Source organism: Bufo bufo, chromosome 8 (genome assembly GCF_905171765.1).
Source record: "Bufo bufo chromosome 8, aBufBuf1.1, whole genome shotgun sequence".
Classification (NCBI taxonomy): Eukaryota; Metazoa; Chordata; class Amphibia; order Anura; family Bufonidae; genus Bufo; species Bufo bufo.
Window position 1 is genome coordinate 205017333 of NC_053396.1, and position 24874 is coordinate 205042206.

The window sequence follows — 24874 nt, forward strand, 5'->3', positions numbered from 1 at the left end:
TCGGCCTCTGGCATGACCTGAAAAAAAAAGAGTGTGAAATTAAACCGGGATAGTGAGTCAGCTGCCACATTTTGCTGACCCGGAATGTGGCTACAATGCACATGAAAGTTGTGCGACAGGGCCAGCCAAACCAGCTGGCGCAATAGTGCCATGATTTTGGGGGACTTGGCCCTGCCCTTGGCTAAGATGTCGACCAAGGCCTGGTTGTCTGTCACGAACATCACTGGCAAGTTAGCCCAGAGGTGACCCCATGCCTGGGCTGCTGCAACGATGGGGTACAACTCCAACAGGGAGGAGGTGCGGATGGACTCGGCCTCCTCTAGGATAGAAGTGGGCCAGCGGTCCGCTAGCCAACGGGGACCCCAAATAGCCGTGTAGCCGCAGGATGCAGCAGCGTCCGAAAAAATAGTCGGGCAGGAGGGAGACCAAGGAGACACAAAAAAGGAGATGCCGTTCCAGCGGGACAGGAACAATTCCCACATGGCCAGGTCTGCCATGGCCTGGCCGTCCAACCGGATGACGCTGTCCTGCTCGGGTGCTGAGGGAAGAAGCTGGAGCAGCCTCGACACGAAAGTCCTCCCCTGGGGCATGATCCTAGAGGCAAAATTGAGCCGCCCCAGAAGAGATTGCAACTCGACTCTAGTGAGGCACCCCGTGGAAGCCGCCTGGGAAATGACCTCCCGACACTGAGCGAGTTTCTCTTCCAGGAGGCTGGCCTGCAATAGAACCGAATCCAGGAACGAGACCCTCGTGGCGGGACCCTCAGTCTTTGACTCCGTGACAGGAACAGCCAGCCTGGCGAACATCCCCAGGAGGACACTGAGAATGCCAGACCCGCCCTGCGGGTCCTCCACGACTAGAAAGTCATGGAGGTAGTGGATGACTGACCGGAGGCCCCCGTGATGGACCAAGATCCAATGTAGCGCCTTGGCCAGTTGGTCGAATAACCAGGGGCTACTCTTGGATCCAGACGTGAGTCTGTTGGCGAAAAAATACTGACCGGCCCACTCAATGCCGTAGAACTGCCACAACTGAGGTTGGATGGGAAGGAGCTTAAACGCATCGGCGATGTCCACCTTTGCCAACCAAGCGCCCTTACCATGCAACAGGATGGCCTGAATTGCGTCGTCCACTGAGGAGTAATGCATGGCAAATTCCTCCGAGGGAATCAGGGAATTAAGGCTAGGGATTCCGGAAACATGAGGGGCGGACAGGTCATAAATCAACCTTTTTTTATTGGTATTTTTCTTCGATACTAAGCCGATGGGGTTGATTCGCCATGAAGAAAACGGGATGAGCGGGAAAGGGCCTATGAGAAACCCTTTAGCCACTTCCGACTGGAGCAACTCGCTAGTTGCTGGAGGGTCCAGGGTGGCCGACAGCAGATTCCTGCCTTCCCAGGGAACCTGTGGCAGCGTGATGAGCCCTGTGTGGAACCCCTGGCGAAAGCCCGCCAACAGGAACGCCACAAAGTCCTGATCATGGTTATCCTGAAGGAGCGCTGCCAAGAGGTCCACGTTAATGTCGGCTAGTCAGGACCCTTTAGCAGACTGCCTCATGGGCCCTGAAGCACAGGGAGCAGACGTGGAGGGATCTGCAGCTGGCATAAGAGCACTCCCCTGAGTTGAAATTGTTGCAGACCTGGCTTTTTCCCAAGTAGACAATGGGTCTGCCTAGTTTGTCAGTGGAGGGATTAGACGGAAAAGACCCAGAGGTGCCCGGGAGGGCCCTGTCCTGAGACGGGTGGGCGCTATTTGGGCACCATTCAGAAGAGTGGAAGATTGATTGACACGTCGCACAGTTGGGTGCCCTGAGGCAGAAGAGCTCCGTGTCAATCAAAGACCAGCTGGTGACATACTGGAATTGCACCAACGCTGCCGCCGCCTTAGCCGAAAAGGAACGATGGTAGTCGTAGAAGGCCGACCCACCATACTTGTGCCCCAGGTCAGTGACCAGGTACAAGTAGCTGTCCAGCTCTTCGCTCCTCTCCGGCTGTGCGGTGCAGATGATGTCTCTGAAGAGGCTGAAAGCCAAGACAAACTCAGGGATTGTCAACTTGCGGTTAAGCCGCGAGTCCTTGGCCCGGAGGACCACCGACACAACGCCACAGTTGATGACCCTGTTCTCAGGTACGTCTTGAGCGGCAATGAGGATTGACGCCAGGTTGACATCTTTCCCTGCCAGAATGTCTCTTTTGAGGTTGTCGGGAATGAAGTGAGAGGGGGACACCTGGGGAATGGGCCTTGGCGTACCTGTAGCCAGCCAACCCGATGTAGATGGTGCCATCAGCGGGACGGGTGCCGGGGGTGCCATGGGTGGCCGGGATTCCAGCTCTGAAACCCTTGCCCGAACGTCTACTACCGAGTCGACCAAGGAGTTTAGGGTCGACTGTAGCTGCACCAGTGACAACTGGATGGATGACGCCTCCTGCTGCACTGCCGAAGTGCTGGGGCTGGTCATGAGCAGCTTGTACAGCTCTGCCTTCCTTGCGGTGGCCGGGTGCGGAATGCCTCTTCGGTTCAGCTCAGCCAATAGCTTTGGTATGGTCCAGCTCCGAAGGGATGATGGACCCGCCTGGCCTGATATGATCGAGCCGGGGACGGACAGGCCGTCCTCCATATCCTAAGCACGAGACATGGCAGTGCTGCTAGAAAACAAAAGGCATGACAAATAAAGAGGAAAAAAAACAAAAAAACAAGAGGGTGATGACGGAATAGTATTTGAATTTGTGAACGATAGAGAAACACGTACCGGAATAAGAACCCGTAGGATGGCTCAGTAGAACCTGACCTAGCTGGACAGATGAAGGGACAATTAAAAGCGTGAACATGATCTGACCGGGACCCCGGCGGAGTCAGTGCGAACTTACCTGAATAGGACCGATTGGAACGGAAAAATAGGAAAAACCCCTGTAAATAAAGTAACAGGCGAAAATTTGAAAGTGCAGAGGAAACGGGTGACCTCAAACCTGTTGGAACCAGGCGAACTGGCCAGGATGGGGCGCACCCCTAGGTCAAGTAACCATCTGAGCGCATCGGACCAGATACTTGACCGGAGAGAGCCGCCTGTGCGTACCAGGCGGTTGACAGAAGAGAAGGCGCGTAGCCATGAGATAGAAGCTGCGCGTATCAGCGGCCCTCGGAGGGCGGCAGACTGACATGGTAACCTTGGAGCCATGGAAAGCAAAGAACGACCGGGGGAGCAGCCGAAGGATGGCCCCTTAGAAAGACTCAGATAAGACAAAGGACAGGTGCGTGAAACCAATGTGTTAGAGAGGAAACATGAAGACCTGGGCGTACCAGGAATGTATCGTGCCCTGGGCGAACCAGGGGAGACAATGTGACAAAACCAGAACCGTGACAAGACCACTGACAGTGCCCTGGAGAAAAAATAAGCGGCTATGACATGACGACAACAGTGGCCTGGGCGAACCAGGAAGACGAGACAATCCTGGGCATGACCAGGTGCCAGAAAGCGCGAGGGAAGCCGAGCGAGTCCTGCGCAGGATCCCCACCCTGCTAGGTTACAGATGGTGCACCCCAATGCCGTGCCCCTGTTTTCTTTTTTTTTTTCTTTTTTTTTTACTGATATTGCGGGTTTTGTACTTCCATGTTTTTTTTTTGTTTTTTTTACCATGACAGGGATGGTCGGACTGGGAGACTCATGCCCAGGGGCCCACCCCTAGCGGGGCCAGGACCGCGCAGCGACCTGGAGATCCTAAACCCTTATGCCTGGGTGTTTGCTAGCAGACTGGCTACCAGCTTGTGTGGTCCGAGCGAAGGACTGTACAGGGACCCATGAGTGGTATGAAGACCTATGTGGAATGATAACATGAGGGCCAGCATGCGGGGAGAAGCCCGACAAGTACCAGTTATTCTCCCCCCTTTCCCTATCAGGCCTGGCTGCCTGTGAGCCTGCGCTCCATGTGGAACGCAGGCCGACATAGCAGCCAAGGAGCCCGGCCAGGGGGTGAGTGAGAGCAATGCCTGTGCCGGAAGGAGAGTGCGTTCCACCCTGGAACGCACGCCTCCGTGCGCCGTCCTCTTGGCAGAAGGAGCGAGCCAGCCAACCAGCCTCCCCCACGAACCCCCCCCCCCCTGAGGATGGAGAAAGCCGAGCCAGCTCCAAGGTGCGTCCCCCACCGGCGAGCCGCCAGCCGCCAGAAGGCAGGGTGAACGGGCGGTAACCAAAACCAGGAAGCGCGTGCGTTCCACCCTGGAATGCACGCCTCCGTGCGCCGTCCTCGGCCGAAGGAGCGAGCCAGCCAACCAGGCCCCCCAACCCCCACGAGTATGAAGAGAGCCGTGCTGGCTCCTAGGTGCGCTCCCCGCCGCCGAGCCGCCAGAAAGGCAGGGAGACGGGCGGTGACCAGAACCAGGAAGCGCGTGCGTTCCATGCTGGAACGCACCTGCTGAATGAAGCGGCGGTAAGGAGCCGGACTGCCGCTGTCCTCAGCTCCGCGAAAGTGCCTCATACTTACCCACTAGAAGAGAAGAACTCTGCGCGAGGCGGCCGGAGGAACAAGGAGACACACGTAGCAAACACAAGTTCAAATTCCATGAACCGAAACGCCTACTAAGGTGAGGGAAGAGGGGTTTATAAAGGCTCAAGCCCCTCCCACAAATGCAGGTAGGGGCTGAGGTGTGCATGAACGTGGAGTTGGGAGGGATGCCTACCACCCTCCCTGATCTATCTGGCTGAACTGTGCCCGGAGCCAGTGCGGGGTAGGCCTGAATATGTGGGCAAAAAGACCATCAACGCTGTTAGGAGTGAGATATTTTATTTGAACCGAACTGGACAAATCACAAAGCCAACGAACAAAAAGCCCTGGAAAAGCACGAGGACCTCCAGCGCCCCATCTTGCAGATAACATGCGTGGGTACCTGGTGCTTGGAGGCCGAGGAGGCGGCTCCTATGTGGAATGAGTGCCCTGAAATGGTATCCGGATTATACCCCAAACCTGCTGCTAACGTGCGAATGTGGGTAATGAACTGGGTCGCGGTGAGAGGCCTGCCCTGGAGGGGGAAGGAGCGGGTCCTCTGGAGCAAGAGGAAGGAGAAACTCGGCAAGGTCCCCCAGCACCTTGACAGGACACCAACTGCTTGATGTGGGGAAGAACTTGATCTCGATGGGAGGACCTACTTGACTAGTCTTGGAAGATAGGAGAAATAAAGAAAACTGGCCACCCTGCCGAACGAGATGGCGTTTAAGAAGGGTGGAGCGCGTTATAGCACTACAAGTAAATTCCCCCAGCCTTAGAAATCCATAAAACCTGAGATACATTGCAGCCTTGATGATGAGGCTTGCTGGGTGCCCAAAGGGGGAACCGTCTAGAGCTAGGGACAAACCCCAAAATAACTCCCCAGAAACTGGCTGTCTGCGCGCCACTGGGTCTGCACTGTTTTTTTGTATGCCCCTAAGGGTGGCCCTGACAGCTTGGTTAGACATGATGGACTGGCAAGAAGGATCATCAAGTAATCTGTAATGCTGAACCCCTGCTAAATACACCTTGATAGTGTTATGAGAGAGGTGCAAGTAGAAATGGCAGTGGGCGATGAACGCCATGAGAAAGGTAACATCGTCTTGGCCGTTCTGCGGGTGGCTGAGCATGAAGCGCCGGAACGCCTCGTATCCCGTAAGATAATTCCTGACGGTGTTCTTAGCTAAAGATCCTTGGACCAACTTCTTCGCAGATGCCACCAGTTGCCTTAGTCCATGGTCAGGAGGCTGAACGGGGGAACGGGCGTGCCCACCGGGTCTGCGTCTGGCATTGCCTGGAAGAAGATGGTGAAGTTAAATCGGGACAAGGTGTCAGCCGCTACATTCTCAGCCCCCGCAATGTGGGAAGGGAAGATATGGAAGTTGTGCCGCAGAGAAAGCCAAACCAACCTGCGAAGGAGGGACATAATCCTTGGAGATTTGGCCCTACCCTTGGAGAGTACTTCCACCAACACTAGACTATCCGTAACAAACACCACGGGTTTGTTGGCCCAGAGGGGGCCCCAAACCTGGGCGGCCGCCACCAGAGGATACAGTTCCAGGAGAGGGGAAGATTTGAGGGACTCGCTATCCAGGAAGAATTCCGCCGGCCAATTGCCAACCAGCCAATGCGGATGGAAAATGGCCGCAAACCCGCGAGAGGCGGCAGCATCTGAATGCATCCGGAGTGGGCACGAAAAGGGAAATGCCGTTCCAGGAAGTCAGGAAGGAGTGCCACATGAGCAGATCCGCAACAGCTTGGTTGTCAAGATGGACGGTGGAATCTTGGTCTTGGGCCGGGGGGAGAAGATTGAGGAGCCTAGACACGAAGGATCTACCCTGGGGCATGATCCGGGAGACGAAATTCAAAAGAACCCAAGAGGGACTGCAACTCCAGTTTGGTAAGAACCCTGGATGAAGCAGCGGCGGAGACTGCAGTCCTGATCCTGGATAACTTCGCCTCCGGCAGACTTGCCTCCATGCGGACGGTATCCAACACGATACCTAGGAAGGTGACCCTTGTGCTAGGGCCCTCAGTCTTGGAAGTAGCGACTGGAGAACAGCTGGAGCAGGATATCCAGCCCGGAGGAATCACCCCGGGGGCTTTGGACGATTAAGTAGTCGTCGAGATAGTGAATGACCATGTCCAAACCCCCGTGATGACCCAAAATCCAGTGCAGGGCGCCCGCGAACTGGTCGAATAACCAAGGGCTGCTCTTGGAGCCAAAGGTGAGTCTATTGGCAAAATAATACCTATGGGCCCGCTTGATGCCATAAAATCCCCAAAGTTGAGGTGCAATGGGAAGCAGCTTAAAGGCGTCCGCTATATCGGCTTTGGCAAGCAGGGCCCCTCTCCCTGACTGCCAAATGAACTTAATCGCTTCCTTTATGGTGGAGTAAGACATGGCGAACTCCTCTGATGGAATCAAGGAATTCAAGCTGGGTGTAGAGGACATATGGGGCGCAGACAGGTCGTAAATTAACCTTTTTTATTTGAAGATTGCTTAGAGACTAACCCAATCGGGCTAATCCTTCAGGTATCAAACGGGATTACGTCAAATGGGCCTAAGAGGAACCCTTTATGGACCTCTGCTAACAATAGACTGTCAACTGCACCCGGATCCTGTATGGCTGATTGCAGATTTTTCCCCTCCCAGGACTCCCGAGGGAGGGCGATCAACCCAGTGTGGAAACCCCTCGTAAATCCTGAAAGGAGGAACTGGACTAACTGCTGATTCGGGTGCTCCTGTAAGAGGACAGCCAATAACTCAATGTTAATGTTAATGTCGGCTAGTCAGGACTTTGAAGCTTTTTTAGGGCAGGAAGAATGGGGGTGAGCCCTAAAGCACAGAGAGCAGATGTGCAAGGCTCTGCAGCTACCAAAACCGCACCCTCCTGTATTAAAATTATTACAGACCTGGCTCTGCCCAAGGAACACGACAGGCCTGCCCAACTCGTCCACGGTCGGCTGGCTTCTTTGGCCAGAGGAAGACGGGAGGGCCCGGTCAAGACCCGGGGTGGCCACCAAAGGGCACCAGTCCGCCGTGTGCAAGATGGACTGGCATGTCTTGCAGGTAGGAGCTCTTAGCCCGGTGAAGTGCCGGAAAAAGAGCTCCATGTCCAAATTCGCCCAGTTAGTAACGAACTGAAATTGGACCAGGGCTGCCGCAGCCTTGGCGGAGAAAGAACGATGGTAATCGTAAAAATTGGAGCCGCCATACTTATATCCCAGATCCGTCAGACGGTAAAGATATGTGTCTAGTTCCTCCCGTCTGAGTGGATGGGCAGAGCAGACTACATCCCGATAGAGGCTGAATGCCAACACAAATTCCGGAATAGAAAGTTTTCTATTCAGGCGGGCATCTTTCGCCCCTAAGTAGCACTGCAACCTCCCCACAATTGATGACTTTGTTCTCGGCCACATCTTGGGAAGCTATCAGGATGGATGCCAGGTTGACATCCTTCCCAGCTAGAATGTCCTTCTTAATGGCCTCAGGGACGAAGTGGGCTGGGGCCACAGCTGGACTAGCGTTGGGCGTACCTAACGCTGGTATTTGAGAGGTTGAAGGAACAACTGTCGTGACCGCAGACGGGGAATCCTCCGGGGCACGTGACTCTAGCTCGGATACCCTGGATTGGACATCCGCCAAAGAACCGACCAAGCCGCTGATTGTTGCTTGCAGCTGATTCAGTGACAACTGAATAGAGGAGAGGGAGGACTGCGAATTGCAGCTCCCCGACTCTGTCCTCAGAAGGCGGTAGAGCTCTGCCTTCCGAGCAGAAGCCGGATGGGGAATACCCCTCTTATTCAGTTCAGCAATAAGTTTTGGGATGGTCCAACACCTTAGCGATGGGCTACCGGCGTGCCCAGAAACCGATGACCCGGGACCTGAGAAGCTGTCTTCAATATCGGATGGTTGGGACATCTTGCACCCTAATTGCGCAGAACTGATGGTTCCAACAACAGGACTGGCTCGCGCCACAAGGAGGTACTGGAGGCAGTACGGACAATGAACAAAGCACCTGTGAATACAAGAGTAGGTAGCTACGAATAACACCGCTTTAGGAGAGCCGGGAAGAGAAAGAAGAAGAGGGAACGAAGGACCGTAGACGGGGAACAAGGAAGGACGAGAGTGGCGGAAAAGAACAAGAGGGAGGACCCGAGCTGAAGATGTCGGGTGCCGGGAAAAAAGGGGGCCGAAATGTGCCGAGGACGGGGACGGGTGATTTGGTGACTAGAGGAACTAAAATGATTCTGGTGACAAGCCGAATGGACCAGAGTGAATCGAGTGACGCCCTGAGTGACTCGGATGGAGTACCTGACCCTGGGCGATTCTGGACGTGTACGTGCCATGACAGAAAAAGTGACCCGAGCGACATGATGGTAACATGGGCCTGAGTGGTTCAGGCAGGTGCCGTGCTGTTAAATGTCCTGAGTGATTCAGGAAAGGCACCGGACAGGTATGAGGTGGAAACCAAGATGGACCCTGATGGTGGCGACGTCTGAGTTATTCTAGGAAAAAGACAGCCAGTACGTGGACCTGAGAGATTCAGGTGGGCACTGGCCAACCAGAATACCCGAGCGAATCGGGCAGAAAATCAACCCTGGAGGCGCAGGTGAAAAAACAGACAAGTGGAAGTGTCCGTCTAAATGGACCTGAGGTGCTCAGGAAGGCCTAGGCGGAAAGTGAGTCGACGAACCAGGATGACAGAGGCAGTGTGGGCCTGGGCGATTCCAGATGACAGAGACGGAGAGAGCCTGGGCGATCCATGATGGCAGAAACCGGAGCGAGGCCTGGGCGATCCAAGATAACAGAAACAGAGCGAGCCTGGGCGATCCAAGATGACAGAAACAGAGCGAGCCTGGGCGATCCAGGATGACAGAGGCAGCGTGTGCCTGGGCGATCCAGGATGACGGAGGCAGCGAGTGCCTGGGCGAACCAAGATGGCAGAAAAACAGAGCGAGCCTGGGCGATCCAGGATGACAGAGGCAGCGTGTGCCTGGGCGATCCAGGATGAAAGAAACAGAGCGAGCCTGGGCGATCCAGGATGACAGAGGCAGCATGTGCCTGGGCGATCCAGGGAGACAACAAATGATATAGGAGATTGAGACCAGAAGCCGGGAAGACAGACAAATGACGTATACGTGATACCTGATGAACTTTAGGAAGCTGTTGAGCAGCTACTTGGCTGAACGGAAGACTGGATATCAGACGGTGCTGGAGCCCTGTTCATTTTTGAAAAAATTTATCAGCATCTAGGTATAGACCACAAGCTCAAAAATTTATTCCTGAGCCCGAAATGGTAAATTTGGAAACAGGACATAGCACCTTCACCTAACCTGGGAAGGGAAGGACCCGGTTAAGGGAGATCCAGCCCCCAGCCGGTGTGCCAGCCAAGTGGAAACGCCGCTCTCCAGGTGACTGGAGAACTCCCTTATGTGCACGCAGCACCTCCCCCCTTAAGTCCAGGCCCAGAGCATGGGATGGGCCGGAGTCCGCCCGGAGCAAAGCTGCGGACCCAACCCATGCTATGGGCCGCCTCTGGAGCCACCGGCATCCTGCAGCCCAACGTTTGTGAAGCAGAACAAACGCCACAACCCACAAAAAACACATTGCGTTCACTTCTTTAGAGGTAACGATGCGGCCACAGAGCAGTGCTGTTTATGACAGGGAAATCCGCAAGCCGATCCCAGCGGGAGCGGACAGCCCTACCCAAAGCGCCGCGGCTGCCGCTACCTGAAAAAGCCCTGAACAGAAAAAGTAAAACGCACCGCTGCGATGAGGCTTCTCAGGAGCTGAAAGAGGGAGGAAGCCCCGGCCGAGCCCAGCTAGTTATGCCGGACGGACGCAGCCCCCGGCTGAGGAAGCTGGAGAGCCATAACTTACCGCGGAAGTGACGTAGCCTGGGAGCACTGACGACCCGGAAGTGACAGAACCGACTGGAGGAGGAGGCACGAAGCGACCGTCCACAGGATGAGGTCGCTCGGAATTATATAGCGGGCAGCCCCGCCCACAAATGCAGGCTGTAACCAGCCTTACTATTAGACTCCACCATCATTGATAAAAATACATTAACTCCCTTTTCAGATTGAGTCCCGATGGATGTCGGGTATTCAATCTGAAAATCCAGTAAGCCTCTCGTAATAGTATTTTCTTTTTTATATTTCCACCCCTGGGTGAGACCGTTACTTTCTCAATGGCGTATGTACAGAAGTCATCCAGGCCTCTGTTATACTCCTTTATAGTGATTCGCTGCACTCGATGTACCAACTGCCCGGGGTTTGGTAATATAGTTAAGATACTCTCGTAATCTGGTCTTGTATTGTCTGCTCGTACTTCCCACTAGATCGCAAATTGAGCATTTTATCATCTAGAAAACCCCCGATGTATTGCAATTAATGTAATATTTTATCGGAAAGGTTTCTGTATGTGTAGCGTTGTACAAAGGTTGTAGTTGGTTGGGCATATTTGCATGTTTTACATGGATGTCCCCCGCACTTGGTAAACCCAAATATTTTATCCAAGTGCTTTTAGGTTTACTAGAGACACGTGTGAACAGAGATGGAGACAAAGAATTAGCTATGGTGCGGAGTCGCCTTAATACGATCCTACATCCATTCTTTAAAAAAAAAAAGAAAAAAGAAATCATATAGAATGTCATCATCATATAGAATTGTACTTTATTACACAGGCGCTTACACCTCTCAATAACTGACGCTGCGTTACCGCAGTGGTATCGCTGCCACCCACAAATGACACGTGTATGTTATACTATGGTACCGCGCGATGCACTCCCTGACCACCTTCACTGTGGTCAGTGCCTTGAAAACACAATATACAATGGCTTTAGACTCCCAGAATGGTATTTACATATTTCTGAGTTCTGCTTGTTCGGCTGTATGTTCGCCTTTTCTCTCTTGCTCTCACATCGACATGAGGGGGATTCGGGAGGCTACACCCTATTGTTATTGCTTTCCCTGAGCTTGCCCCGGCCGGTGGCACAGCTCTCGTTCACAGCTTACTCGCTGCGTGACGTCACAATTTGAGCTACGGATAGTCAGGAGGACCAAGATTTCACCAACGCGTTTCGAATAAAACTTTATTCTTCGTCAGGGATACCGATTCAGTCTCCTATTCCCGCTTATATAGGTTCATTTAACCCCCTCATATCTTCTGCTTTCTTTCATGCATTCAAAAGCGAACAACTCGATTTCTGAGTTCAATCCTAATGGTATTAATGTATTCAGATTGAAAATCCAGCGGGTCTCTGCTCGGGACATTTTTTTGATAAAGTCCCCCCTCTTATCTTTTTTAACTATCTCTATTCCACTAAATGTGGTTCTATTACTATTTACCCCATGTCTTTCTTTATAGTGTCTCGAGAGGGGATGACCTTCATATTTTCTACGGATGTTGTAAATATGTTCCCCTATTCTCTTGCTCAGTGTTCTTTTTGTGCGTCCTATGTACACTTTTTTACATGGTCATGTTATTGCATATATGACCCCCTGGCTTTTGCAGGTGATATGATCTCAAATGCTATATGTAACCAGATTTCCTGTATTTTCATTTTTTATTTGCATACTTTTATGTTGTTTCCTAGTGATTTTTTTTTACTTTTTACACACCCCACATGTTCCACACGGAAAAAAACCTGCTTGGGGTGTTAATTTCTTTCCACTTGCAATCTGACTCTCACTTTCTTTACTGACAGATTCATTTGTCGGGGCTACTAAACTACCCATATTTCTTGCCTTTCAGTATATGAATTTTGGATTATTTGGAATGTATTCCCCTATTATTTTATCTTCTTTCAAAGTTTCCCAATGTTTTTTGAGGATCTTCCTCAATATTCCTGTCTGACAATTATATTGTGTAATAATCGGCGGTATCTTAAGATGTTCTTCCTCTTTGTTATAACTCTCCTGTTTTTTGATCTCCTCTTCATTACATCTTGTCTGTTTAGCTTCCCTACTATTTATTTTTCTTTTAGAATTTTTTCCTTACTGTAATCTTTCTGTTCGAATCTTTGTTGTAGTTTATTTTCTCTGACGATAGCCCTTTTTCGGATGCAATAGTCTGGTATGGCAGAGACATCGACAATTTGTTCCTTGTCTGGGGCACTGATGTGTCTGCCATACCAGACTTTATAAATTATGATAATAATAATAATAATAATAATACGTATAATTAAAAAAAAAAAAATCACCCACCATATAGACACACGATCTGTGTTCTTTTTGGATTTAAAACTGACTGGAATTCCAAATCAGAATATTCGCACAGAGACTTTCCGCAAGGAGGTCTCGGGTAATACCATCACCCAATTCACACAATGAAGGCCATCCCAGTGGGTGAATTTATAAAGGGCAAGGAGAAACTGTAGTAGGGATATAGCTTTTCAAAAAGAATGCCAACTAATTGGGACACGTTTGAAACAGAGAGGGTACGCAAATTGGATGTTTTTAAGAACTCTAGACATAGCAAACAATAAAAAAAGAGAACAGAGCTCCTACTTAAATCCAAAAGGACAGATATAAGTAAAAATACAAATAAAAATGGCACAAAAAGAGAAATAGAAGATGACAAAAAAAATACATAGTTGCCAGTTCTCCAATGCAATAAGGAAATGTCTCCCAATTCTATACGATGATGACATTGTATATGATTTTTTTTAAAGAATGGATGTAGGATCGCATCAAGGCGACCCCGCACCATAGCTAATTCTTTGTCTCCATCTCTGTTCACACGTGTCTCTAGTAAACCTAAAAGCACTTGGATGAAATATTTGGGTTTTACCAAGTGCGTGGGACATCCATGTAAGACATGCAAATATGCCCAACCAACTACAACCTTTGATAACGCTACACATACAGAAACCTTTCCGATAAAAAAAATTACATTAATTGCAATACATCGGGGGTTTTCTATATGATAAAAGGCTCAATTTGCGATCTAGTGGGAAGTACGAGCAGACAATACAAGACCAGATTACGAGAGTATCTAAACTATATTACCAACCTCCGGGCAGCGAATGACTTTATAAAAGGAGCATAACAGAGGCCTGGATGGCTTCTGCACATACGCCATTGAGAAAGTAACTGTCTCACCCAGGGGTGGAAATATAAAAAAGAAAATACTGTTACGAGAGGCTTACTGGATTTTCAGATTGGATGTCGGGTATTCAATCTGAAAAGGGAGTTAATTTTTTATTTTTTTTTATCAATGCTGGTGGAGTCTAATATCTATGTCAAATAAAATGGCAAATAACATCTGAAACTGAAACAGCAGTAGCAAAACGCACGAAAATACAACATAAAGGGAATTGTCAGAGATGAAAAATATAATATTGGATAACATCTTAAATACATAAGCCATTATCCAGTCACACTGACTGAGAGAAGATATCCCGGATTAGAGGAGAGATTTTAAATTTTCACAATTTTAACAGTGCGTTTCATTGTGATGTGCATGTTCACACCATGCAGTTTTGGTGAACACTGGGTTTTTCCTCTTTTCTCTTTCTATGCGATCCATTGTATCCAAATTTAATGCATTTATGTAATTGAGAAAAACATTAGTGTTCAGCCACTGGAAACAACTTTTGGCGTTTGAATAGAAGTGTGACAGGTGATTGTGAGGTGTTCAGCCCGGGGGGAATTCCCATCCCCCTTTCATCATGTTTTTTTCCTTTTTTCTTCTCCTATTGGAGGTTGATGTCCATTTTTACCCCTGAAGCTGAACACCACACAGGGTTATGACTAAGAACGTTGGAGTTCGAAACGTGTTAACCTGTTGCGGTGGTGGGACGCGATTTCCACAAGATATAATCTGCAACCAGACAAAGCAATAACCGGAATATGAAGTGCTGGAACCTTTCCTTTTATGTTGCACATTTATTAGAGTGGTTTGCCCCTCTTTTTGTCCGATTTTTCCTTGTCTGGGCAGACTGATCGGGAGAGTTTATCAATTAATTCCATCCTTCATTTTTTCAAAGCAAAAAAAGTGAGTCTCTAGGACAGGGATCAGCAACCTCCGGCGCTCCAGCTGTTCTGAAACTACAACTCCCAGAATCCTCCTTTCTCTTCTATGGGAGTTACAAGAACAGCCGAATAGGTGTGCATGCTGGGAGTTGTAGTTTCACAGCAGCTGGTGTGCCGGAGGTTGCTGATCCCTGCTCTAGGAGCAACGAGCGTGTGCCTTGCACTTTGATTTGAAAATGTCATCATATGGATATGCGAAAGGAAAAATAAAAAAGTTATGGCTCCAGGAAGAAAAAAAACAAAAAACGCAAAAATGAAAATAAAATAAAATAAAACTCCAGTATCCGAAGAGTTAAATAAATGAAATCCATAAAGCCAGCCATATCCTCAGTAATAATGCAGTGTATATTGCATTTAAGATTGACTGCCAGTACAGACAGATCCGCAAAAAACGCTAGTGTGAAAGTAGCCTTAAATGTGTCCTCAAAAAAGGCTTAGCTAAGTGCACCTAAAGAATTTGTAGTAAAACCAGAAAATGGAGCAGGCGGCTCTAAACACAACAATACAGGCACAACAATGTTAATAAATCGTGTGGACGCAAAAAAAACTAAGATATCAAGGAGAGAATACGACAAAAAAAAGTGGCACAGACACTTTAGTAGATGTGCCCCTCTCTGTTCCTCACCTGATTTTGGTTCCAAAAACCTGAACGTGTGGCAGCACCCTAAGCTTCTCCATAAAGATCAGATGATGGTTCCTCCAGGAAGCTCTGAGAAACCCCAGAGATGATGACGAGAACCCCAGGTGAGGGACAGGGTTAGGGTAGAACATCAAATATATGTAAGGAAACTCACCATGTTCTCAGTCCAGGAGTTGACACCATAAAATACCAGTCCTCCTGTAAGCCTCAGGTACATGGAGTAAGAGAAGGAGGTGCGACCACTCATAGCTTCAGGCTGTTACACAACCCCTGTCCATTCAATCAAGGAATTCCTAAAAGGTTTTTGTTTGTTTTTTAACATTTGAGATGTGGTTCATGTGATAGTAATAGAGATGGGTGGCTGAGGAGGAGCTTGGGGGAAACCAGGTGTAACATGAGCACTGATCTTCAAAAAAGCTTTCTACTGAAGGTAGAAGGGAGGGGGATGATGTACACCACGAGAAGGAGAACTTTATCCACGCAATGCTCTGTGAGATACTGTATCTCTGACAGTTGCTACAATATATCAGTCTGGAGCTGTGTATCTCACAGAGCATTGTGGAGACTGGATACAATTGTATCCACTTGGCCTCCAAGTAGTGTTGAGCGAACTTGTGGTTTCAAGTTTGATGTACAAGGTTGGGGTTTTATCTAAGAATTCCGTTATGGATTCCGCTACCACGGACCATAACTTATAGTCCATGGTAGCGGAATCCATAACGGAGTTCTTAGATAACCCGAAGTTCGCTCAACACTACCTCCAAGAGTATGCACAGGGTTGGTGATAAGTAACCTATGAGTAGGTTCACATGGAGGAAGGTTTGAGGCAGATTTTTTTTGCAGAAGTGAAATATAAAGGAATGACTTCTAATGTGCCTTCCTGCAGGAAAGTCTGCCTTTAGGCCTCATTCACACATACGTGGATTTTCTCAGACCATGGTCCGTGAAAACCCGTCCTGCTGAGTCCATGGCATCATTGGACTATGACGCTGCGCGCTTTGTGCCGCTGTACATTAATACAGTAATTGGTCCGTGAATATCCACGTATGTGTGAATGAGGCCTTAAAACCTCTTCTTAAAAAAACTTCTGGGGGACATTTACTAATTAGACGGCTTTTTACCATCTTAGTAAATGTCCCTCCTGTGTGTATAAATGACCGTCTCTGCTCTACCAGCACCTGGTTTTTCGTCTACTTTTTCGTCAGTTTCCAGGGGAAAAGATAGTAAATATGCCAGGGCCAGAGTTTAGGCCCCCACAGGGCGCCACGCTCCGCCCCCATCCTGCCCATCTTTCATACTTACGACTATTTTTATGCCAAACTACCTTAATACATGACCCCCTCTGTGGGAACCAACCCTACTGGGGAGATTTATCATCTCTCTGTACGGGCTCATGCACACGACCGTATGTGTTTTGCAGGTCCGCAAAACATGGATCCGCAAAAAATACGGATGACTTCCGTGTGCACTACTTATTTTGCGGAATGGAACAGCTGGCCCCTTATAGAACAGTCCTATCCTTGTCCGTAATGCGGACAAAAAAGGACATGTTCTATTTTTTTTGTGGAACGGACATACGGAAATGGAATGCACACGGATTAAACAGCATATATATTTTTTTGGTGGACCCATTAAAATAAATAGTTCCGCATACGGTGTGCAAAAAAAACGGAACAACACGGAAAGAAAATACGTTCGTGTGCATGAGCCCTACCACTTATGTGGGGGTAAAAAAAGTTGCAACCACTGGGGCTCATTTACTATAGTAAAAATGCTGTTTTAGACACTCGTATTTTTTTTTATCGCATTGACTACTGAAAATGCGCCTGTTTTGGAGGCATTTGCGCCTCAATCGCCTATTATGATTCTTTAGACTAAGGGCTCATTCAGACAGCCGTATGAATGAGTCTGCATCCGTTCTGCAATGTTGCGGAACAGGTGCGGACCTATTCATTTCAATGGGGCCTCAAAGATGTGGACAGAACATCGTGTGCTGTCTGCATCCGTGGTTCCGTTTAGCGGCTCAGTGAAAAGATAGAGCTTGTCCTATTTTTGTCAGCAAGAATTGCGGCCATGTGCAGTCTGCAAATTGCGGAACGCACCACGGCCGATATCCGTGTTTTGAGGATCCGCAAAGCACTACGGCCATCTGAATGGGCCCTAATTCAGAAGTTTTCTAAGTTTTGCGCCTTTTTTCCAACCTATTTATGTAGGTACGCCTTATATTGCGCCTGATTTAGTCATACAAACAGTCTAATATCTACTCGACTCCATGGCTGGTGTACTTTTCAATAGTGAGTTGCGCAAAATTTTGCCTTAAAAGTCGCACTTTTATGGAGACATGCTTCTATATTTAGCTCACTTGCGCCGCATTTTCATGCACATACGAAGTAGACCAGTCTAAGTGAATATGAACCTGTCGTACTGAAAAACAACCACTAGAGGTCAGACTAAGGGCTCATGCACACGACCGTTGTTTTGCGGTCCGTTTTTCACGGATTCGTTATTCCGTATCTGATTTTTTTTTTCTCTCTGATTTAAGTCCTCCTCCATTCCGTTATTCCACAAAACATCTCCGTATGGTTTCCGCATGCGATCCGTTTTTTGCAGATCGGAAACGGAAACAATAACTTATTAATTACCAAACGCATGAGCAATATGAGCTGGGCGTAGCATTTCTACAGTATGGATCCGCAAAATACAGATGAAATACGGATGACATACGGCTGTGTTCCGTGTGCGTTCCGTAATTTTTGAGGACCTATTGACTTGAATGGTGCCTCAGACCGTTCACCTACATGACTAGGGTGGAAATTAGGCGCAAAAGTTAAAAAAATTCTGAACTCAAAATAGGCGTAAAACAGGCACTTAAAAAATAAAACAGTCGTGAAAAAAGGCGGAGACACTTTAGTAAATGTGCCCCACTGTGTTTGCGAGTTTTTAAATGCCATTTGTGACATATTTTTATGCTGACCTCGCCACTCAAGGGCGGCATCATAAATTAAGCGCGTCGTCCCACCAGCCCATAGCCGGCATAGGCATCATTTTGGCACCAGGACAGTATGAAGATGCATCACATTTATTAGTAGGCATGTGCCACATCTTATGCCAAACAATGTTTTACGTAAGGCTACTTTAACACTTGCGGCAGAGGATTCCGGCAGGCAGTTCCGTCGCCGGAACTGCCTGCCGGATCCGACAATCCGGACGCAAACGTATGGCATTTGTCAGACGGATCCGAATGCGGATCCGTCTGACAAATCCATTGAAATACCTGATCCGTCTCTCCGGTGTCATCCGGAAAAACGGATCAGGTATTTTTTTTTTTTACAGATTTGAAGTTCTGCATTGCGACAAGTGTTCAGGATTTTTGGCCGGAGATAAAACTGCAGCATGCTGCGGTATTTTCTCCGTCCAAAAAACATAAGAGGGACTGAACTGATGCATCCTTAACGGATTGCTCCCCATTCAGAATGCATTAGGATAAAACTGATCAATTTTTTTTCCGGTATTGAGCCCCTAGGACGAAACTGAATGCCGGAAAAGAAAAACGCTAGTGTGAAAGTACCCTGAGACTGGCATGTGAAGAAGAAGAATTCCTATGACTGAACAGGAAGGTGGAATTAAAGCAGTCACAGGGCGGACCCAACAGACCACACTGACTTATAATGGGGTGTGTCAGGATGCATCATGTTACCAGAATAAGGCCTCTTGCACGCGAACGATGCGGATTAGGTCCGGGTGCGTTCAGGAAAACTCTCACCATTTTGCAAGCAAGTTCAGTTAGTTTTATCTGCGATTAGTGGTTCAGTTGTTTCCGCGTGGGTGCAATGCGTTTTGATGCATTTTTCACGCACGTGATAAAAAAACGGAATGTTTACAAACAACAACTCTTAGCAACCATCAGTGAAAAACGCATTGCAGCAACCATCAGTGAAAAACGCATTGCATCCGCACTTGCTAGCGGATGCAATGCGATTTTCACGCAACCCCATTCACTTCTATGGGGCCAGGGCTGCGTGAAAAACGCAGAATATAGAACATGCTGCGATTCTCACGCAACGCACAAGTGATGCGTCAAAACCAACGCTCATGTACACAGACCCATTGAAATGAATGGGTCAGGATTCAGTGCGGGCGCAATGCGTTCACGTCACGCATTGCACCCGCGCGGAAAACTCGCTCGTCTGAAAGGGGCCTAAGGCCTCTTTCACACGAGCGTGACGGATTAGGTCCGGATGCGTTCGGCGAAACTCGCACCATTTTGCAAGCAAGTTCAGTCAGTTTTGTCTGCGATTGCTTTCAGTTGTTCAGTTTTTTCCGCGCGGGTGCAATGTGATTTGATGCGTTTTTCACGCGCGTCATAAAAAACTGAAGGTTTGCAAAAAACATCTCTTAACAACCACCAGTGAAAAGCGCATCGCACCCGCACTTGCTTGCGGATGCGGTGCGTCTTTCACTGAAGCCCCATTCACTTCTATGGGGCCAGGGCTGCGTGAAAAACGCAGAATATGGCCTCATGCACACGACCGTATTTTTTCACGGTCCGCAAAACGGGGTTCCGTTGGTCCGTGATCCGTGACCGTTTTTTCGTCCGTGGGTCTTTCTTGATTTTTGGAGGATCCACGGACATGAAAAAAAAGTAGTTTTGGTGTCCGCCTGGACGTGCGGAGCCAAACGGATCCGTCCTGAATTACAATGCAAGTCAATGGGGACGGATCCGTTTGACGTTGACACAAAATGGTGCAATTGCAAACAGATCCGTCCCCCCATTGACTTTCAATATAAAGTCAGGAGTTAATATGCCATAGGATCTGAGTTTTCTCCAATCCGATGGTATATTTTAAGGCCTCCTGCACACGACCGTTGTGTGCACCCGTGGCCGTTGTGCCGTTTTCCGTTTTTTTTTGCGGACCTATTGACTTTCAATGGGTCCGCGAAAAAAAACGGAAAATGCACCGTTTTGCAGCCGCATCCGTGATCCGTGTTTCATGGCCGTGAAAAAAATATGACCTGTCCTATTTTTTTCACGGCCAACGGTTCACGGACCCATTCAAGTCAATGGGTCCGTGAAAGAACACGGATGCACATAAGATTGGCATCCGTGTCCGTGATCCGTGGCCGTAGGTTAGTTTTTATACAAACGGATCCGAAGATCCGTCTGCATAAAGCTTTTTCAAAGCTGAGAAAACTCAGAACCGACAGTATATTCTAACACAGAAGCGTTCCCATGGTGATGGGGACGCTTCTAGTTAGAATACACTACAAACTGTGTACAAGACTGCCCCCTGCTGCCTGGCAGCACCCGATCTCTTACAGGGGGCCATGATCAGCACAATTAACCCCTTCAGGTGCGGCACCTGAAAGGGTTAATTGTACTATCATATCCCCCTGTAAGAGATCAGGGCTGCCAGGCAGCAGGGGGCAGACCCCCCCCCCCCTCCCCAGTTTGAATATCATTGATGGCCAGTGCGGATACCCCCTCCCTCCCTCTATTGTAATAATTCGTAGGTGGCACAGTGTGCGCCCCCCCCCTCCCTCCCTCTATTGTAATAATTCGTAGGTGGCACAGTGTGCGCCCCCCATCGGCCCCCCTCCCTCTATAGCATTAACAACATTGGTGGCCAGTGTGCGGCCTCCCATCTCCCCCCCCCCATCATCATTGGTGGCAGCGGAGTTCCGATCGGAGTCGCAGTTTAATCGCTGGGGCTCCGATCGGTAACCATGGCAACCAGGACGCTACTACAGTCCTGGTTGCCATGGTTACATAGCAATAGTACAATAGTAGAATATTCATACTTACCGGCTGCTGCGATGTTTGTGTCCGGCCGGGAGCTCCACCTACTGGTAAGTGACAGCCTCAGGTCTGTGCGGCGCATTGCTAAATGAACTGTCACTTACCAGTAGGTGGAGCTCCTGGCGGACACGAACATCACAGCTCCCAGGTAAGTATGATCTTTTACTATTGTACTATTGCTAGTAACCCGCTGCCACCAATGATGGGGGGGGGGGGGGGGTAGATGGGAGGCCGCCACACTGGCCACCAATGTTGTTAATGCTATAGAGGGAGGGGGGGGGGCCGATGGGGGGCGCACACTGTGCCACCAACGATTATTACAATAGAGGAAGGAAGGGGGGAGGGGCGGGGGGGCGCACACTGTGCCACCAACGATTTATTACAATAGAGGGAGAAGGGGGGGGGGGAGGTGGGGGCGCACACTGTGCCACCAACGATTTATTACAATAGAGGGAGGAAGGGGGGGGGGCGCACACTGCCACCAACGAATTATTACAATAGAGGGAGGAAGGGGGGGGGGCGCACTGGCCACCAATGATATTCAAACTGGGGAGGGGGGGGGTCCAGACTTTACATTGAAAGTCAATAGGACGGAATCCGTTTGAAATGGCACCTATTGTGTCAACGTCAAACGGATCCGTCCCCATTGACTTGCATTGTAATTCAGGACGGATCCGTTTGGCTCCGCACGGCCAGGCGGACACCAAAACAACTTTTTTTTCATGTCCGTGGATCCTCCAAAAATCAAGGAGACCCACGGACGAAAAAACGGTCACGGATCACGGAAAAACGGGACCCGTTTTTGCGGACCGCAAAAAAATACGTTCGTGTGCAGGAGGCCTAACTTGAAGCGTCCCCATCACCATGGGAACGCCTCTATGTTAGAATATACCATCGGATTTGAGTTACATCGTGAAACTCAGATCCGACAGTATATTCTAACACAGAGGCGTTCCATAGTGATGGGGACGCTTCTAGTTGATATACTGAGAAAACTGTGTACAGGACTGCCCCCTGCTGCCTGGCAGCACCCGAATCTTTTACAGGGGGCTGTGATCAGCACAATTAACCCTTCAGGTGCCGCACCTGAAGGGGTTAATTGTGCATATCACAGCCCCCTGTAAGAGATCAGGGGCTGCCAGGCAGCAGGGGGCAGACCCCCCTCCCCAGTTTGAATATCATTGGTGGCCAGTGTGCGGCCCCCCCGGCCCCCTCTCTATTGTAATATCATTGGTGGCCAGTGTGCGGCCTCCGTCAGCCCCCCCTCCCTCCCTTTATTGTAATATCATTGGTGGCCAGTGTGCGGCCTCCCCAGGCCTCCCCTCCCTCCCTCTATTGTAATATCATTGGTGGCCAGTGTGCGGCCCCCCGGCCCCCCCTCTATTGTATTATCATTGGTGGCCAGTGTGCACCCCCTCTCCCTCTATTGTAATATCATTGGTGGCCAGTGTGCGGCCTCCCCTCTCCCCCCGATCATTGGTGGCAGCGGAGAGTTCTGATCGGAGTCCCAGTTTAATCGCTGGGGCTCCGATCGGTAACCATGGCAACCAGGACGCTACTGCAGGCCTGGTTGCCATGGTTACTTAGCAATATTACAATATTAGAAGCATCATACTTACCTGCTGCGCTGTCTGTGACCGGCCGGGAGCTCCTCCTACTGGTAAGTGACAGGTCTGTGCGGCGCATTGCTTAATGATCTGTCACTTACCAGTAGGAGAGCTCCCGGCGGTCACAGACAGCGCAGCAGGAAAGCATGATGCTTCTAATATTGTAATATTGCTAAGTAACCATGGCAACCAGGCCTGCAGTAGCATTCTGGTTGCCATGGGTTACCGATCGGAGCCCCAGCGATTAAACTGGGACTCCAATCGGAACTCTCCGCTGCCACCAATGATCGGGGGGTGGGGGAGGGGGAGGCCGCACACTGGCCACCAATGATAATAAATACAATAGAGGGGTGCCGCACACTGGCCACCAATGATATTACAATAGAGGGAGGGAGGGGGGCGGGGGAGGCGCCACTGGCCACCAATGATATTACAATAGAGGGAGGAGGGGGGGGGGCGGGGGGGGCCGCACACTGGCCACCAATGATATTCAAACTGGGGAGGGAGGGGGGTCTGCCCCCTGCTGCCTGGCAGCCCCTGATCTCTTATAGGGGGCTATGATATGCACAATTAACCCCTCAGGTGCAGCAAGAGATCAGGGTGCTGCCAGGCAGCAGGGGGCAGTCATGTACACAGTTCGTAGTATATTCTAACTAGAAGCGTCCCCATCACTATGGGAATGCCTCTGTGTTAGAATATACTGTCAGATATGAGTTTTCACGAAGTGAAAACTCATCTCTGAAAAAGCTTTTATGCCGACGGATCTTCGGATCCGTCTGTATGAAAGTAACCTACGGCCACGGATCACGGACGCGGATGCCAATCTTGTGTGCATCCGTGTTCTTTCACGGACCCATTGACTTGAATGGTCATATTTTTTTGACGGACAGGACAGGTCATATTTTTTTGACGGACAGGAAACATGGATGACGGATGCGGCTGCAAAACGGTGCATTTTCCGATTTTTCCACGGACCCATTGAAAGACAAAGGGTCCGTGAAAAAAAACGGAAAACGGCACAATGGCCACGGATGCACACAACGGTCGTGTGCATGAGGCCTATAGAACATGCTGCGATTCTCACGCAACGCACAAGTGATGCGTGAAAAATAACGCTCATGGACACAGCCCCATTGAATGAATGGGTCAGGATTCAGTGCGGGCGCAATGCGTTCACGTCACGCATTGCAGCCGCGCGGAAAACTCGCTCGTGTGAAAGAAGCCTAAAACAGCCCCGCATGCTTCGCTATTTTTATCTCTTTTTGGCAAATATGATGGAATTTCTGAAATAGCCTCCAACCCAAATATGAACAGAGCCTTTATACAGTCAGTGGATTTCATTTATATGGAACACAAGCTGCAATGAGTCAGAAAGCACATCTGCCGAGTAGAAAAGCCTGTCGGCAAAGCAACAAAGTAGGCTTGAAATTAAAGGGGTTGACCACTTCATGGCTACTTGTGCCCAATGTGTTTGTGAGATGATTATATGGCACTTACTAATATAGTCTTTGTTGACATTCTGCCCCATTTTCTATATTTCATAAGGTATTCTCCCTTGTTTGCCAAGTCTGTCCACTCAGAGGTCCTGTCCATAAGATGGCCGCTGATGGAGGGTCATGTGACCAGACCAATCACCTCCATGTGATGTCTCCTCCATTCAAATACACTGCACTTACACTAAACTCTCAACAGATCAAGTGCAGATGGCAGGTGCAGTGTATTTGAACAGAAGAGACATCACATGGAGGTGATTTGCCTGGTCACATGACCCTCCATCAGCGGCCATCTTATGGACAGGACCTCTGTGTGGACAGCACAAAAGATTTGGTAAACAAGAGGGCTATTACCTCATGAAATATAGAAAATGGTGCATCATTTCAACAAAGACTATATTAGTAAGTGCCATATAATAATCATAAGAACACATTGGTCAGAAATAACCAGAAGGTGGGAAACCCCTTTAAGGCCCCTTTCACACGGGCGAGTATTCCGCGCGGATGCGATGCGTGAGGTGAACGCATTGCACCCGCACTGAATACCAACCCATTCATTTCTATGGGGCTGTGCACATGAGCAGTGATTTTCACGCATCACTTGTGCGTTGCGTGAAAATCGCAGCATGCTCTATATTCTGCCTTTTTCACGCAACGCAGGCCCCATAGAAGTGAATGGGGCTGCGTGAAAATCGCAAGCATCCGCAAGCAAGTGCGGATGCGGTGCGATTTTCACGCACGGTTGCTAGGAGATGATCGGGATGGAGTCCCGATCATTATTATTATTTTCCCTTATAACATGGTTATAAGGGA

At 49.4% G+C, this 24874-nt stretch overlaps 1 protein-coding gene across 1 annotated transcript in view; it reads right to left on the reverse strand.

Moving 5' to 3' along the window:
• The window catches only part of LOC120977665 (N-acetyllactosaminide alpha-1,3-galactosyltransferase-like), a 75738-nt gene extending 60177 nt beyond the window's left edge, over positions 1-15561 (reverse strand). Inside the window, exon 1 of the mRNA XM_040405696.1 lies at positions 15319-15561. Within this exon, the coding sequence (XP_040261630.1) occupies positions 15319-15411 (93 nt within the window). The 5' untranslated portion in view covers positions 15412-15561. The remainder of the gene's footprint in view (positions 1-15318) is intronic.
• Between the last annotated feature and the right edge of the window lie 9313 nt (positions 15562-24874).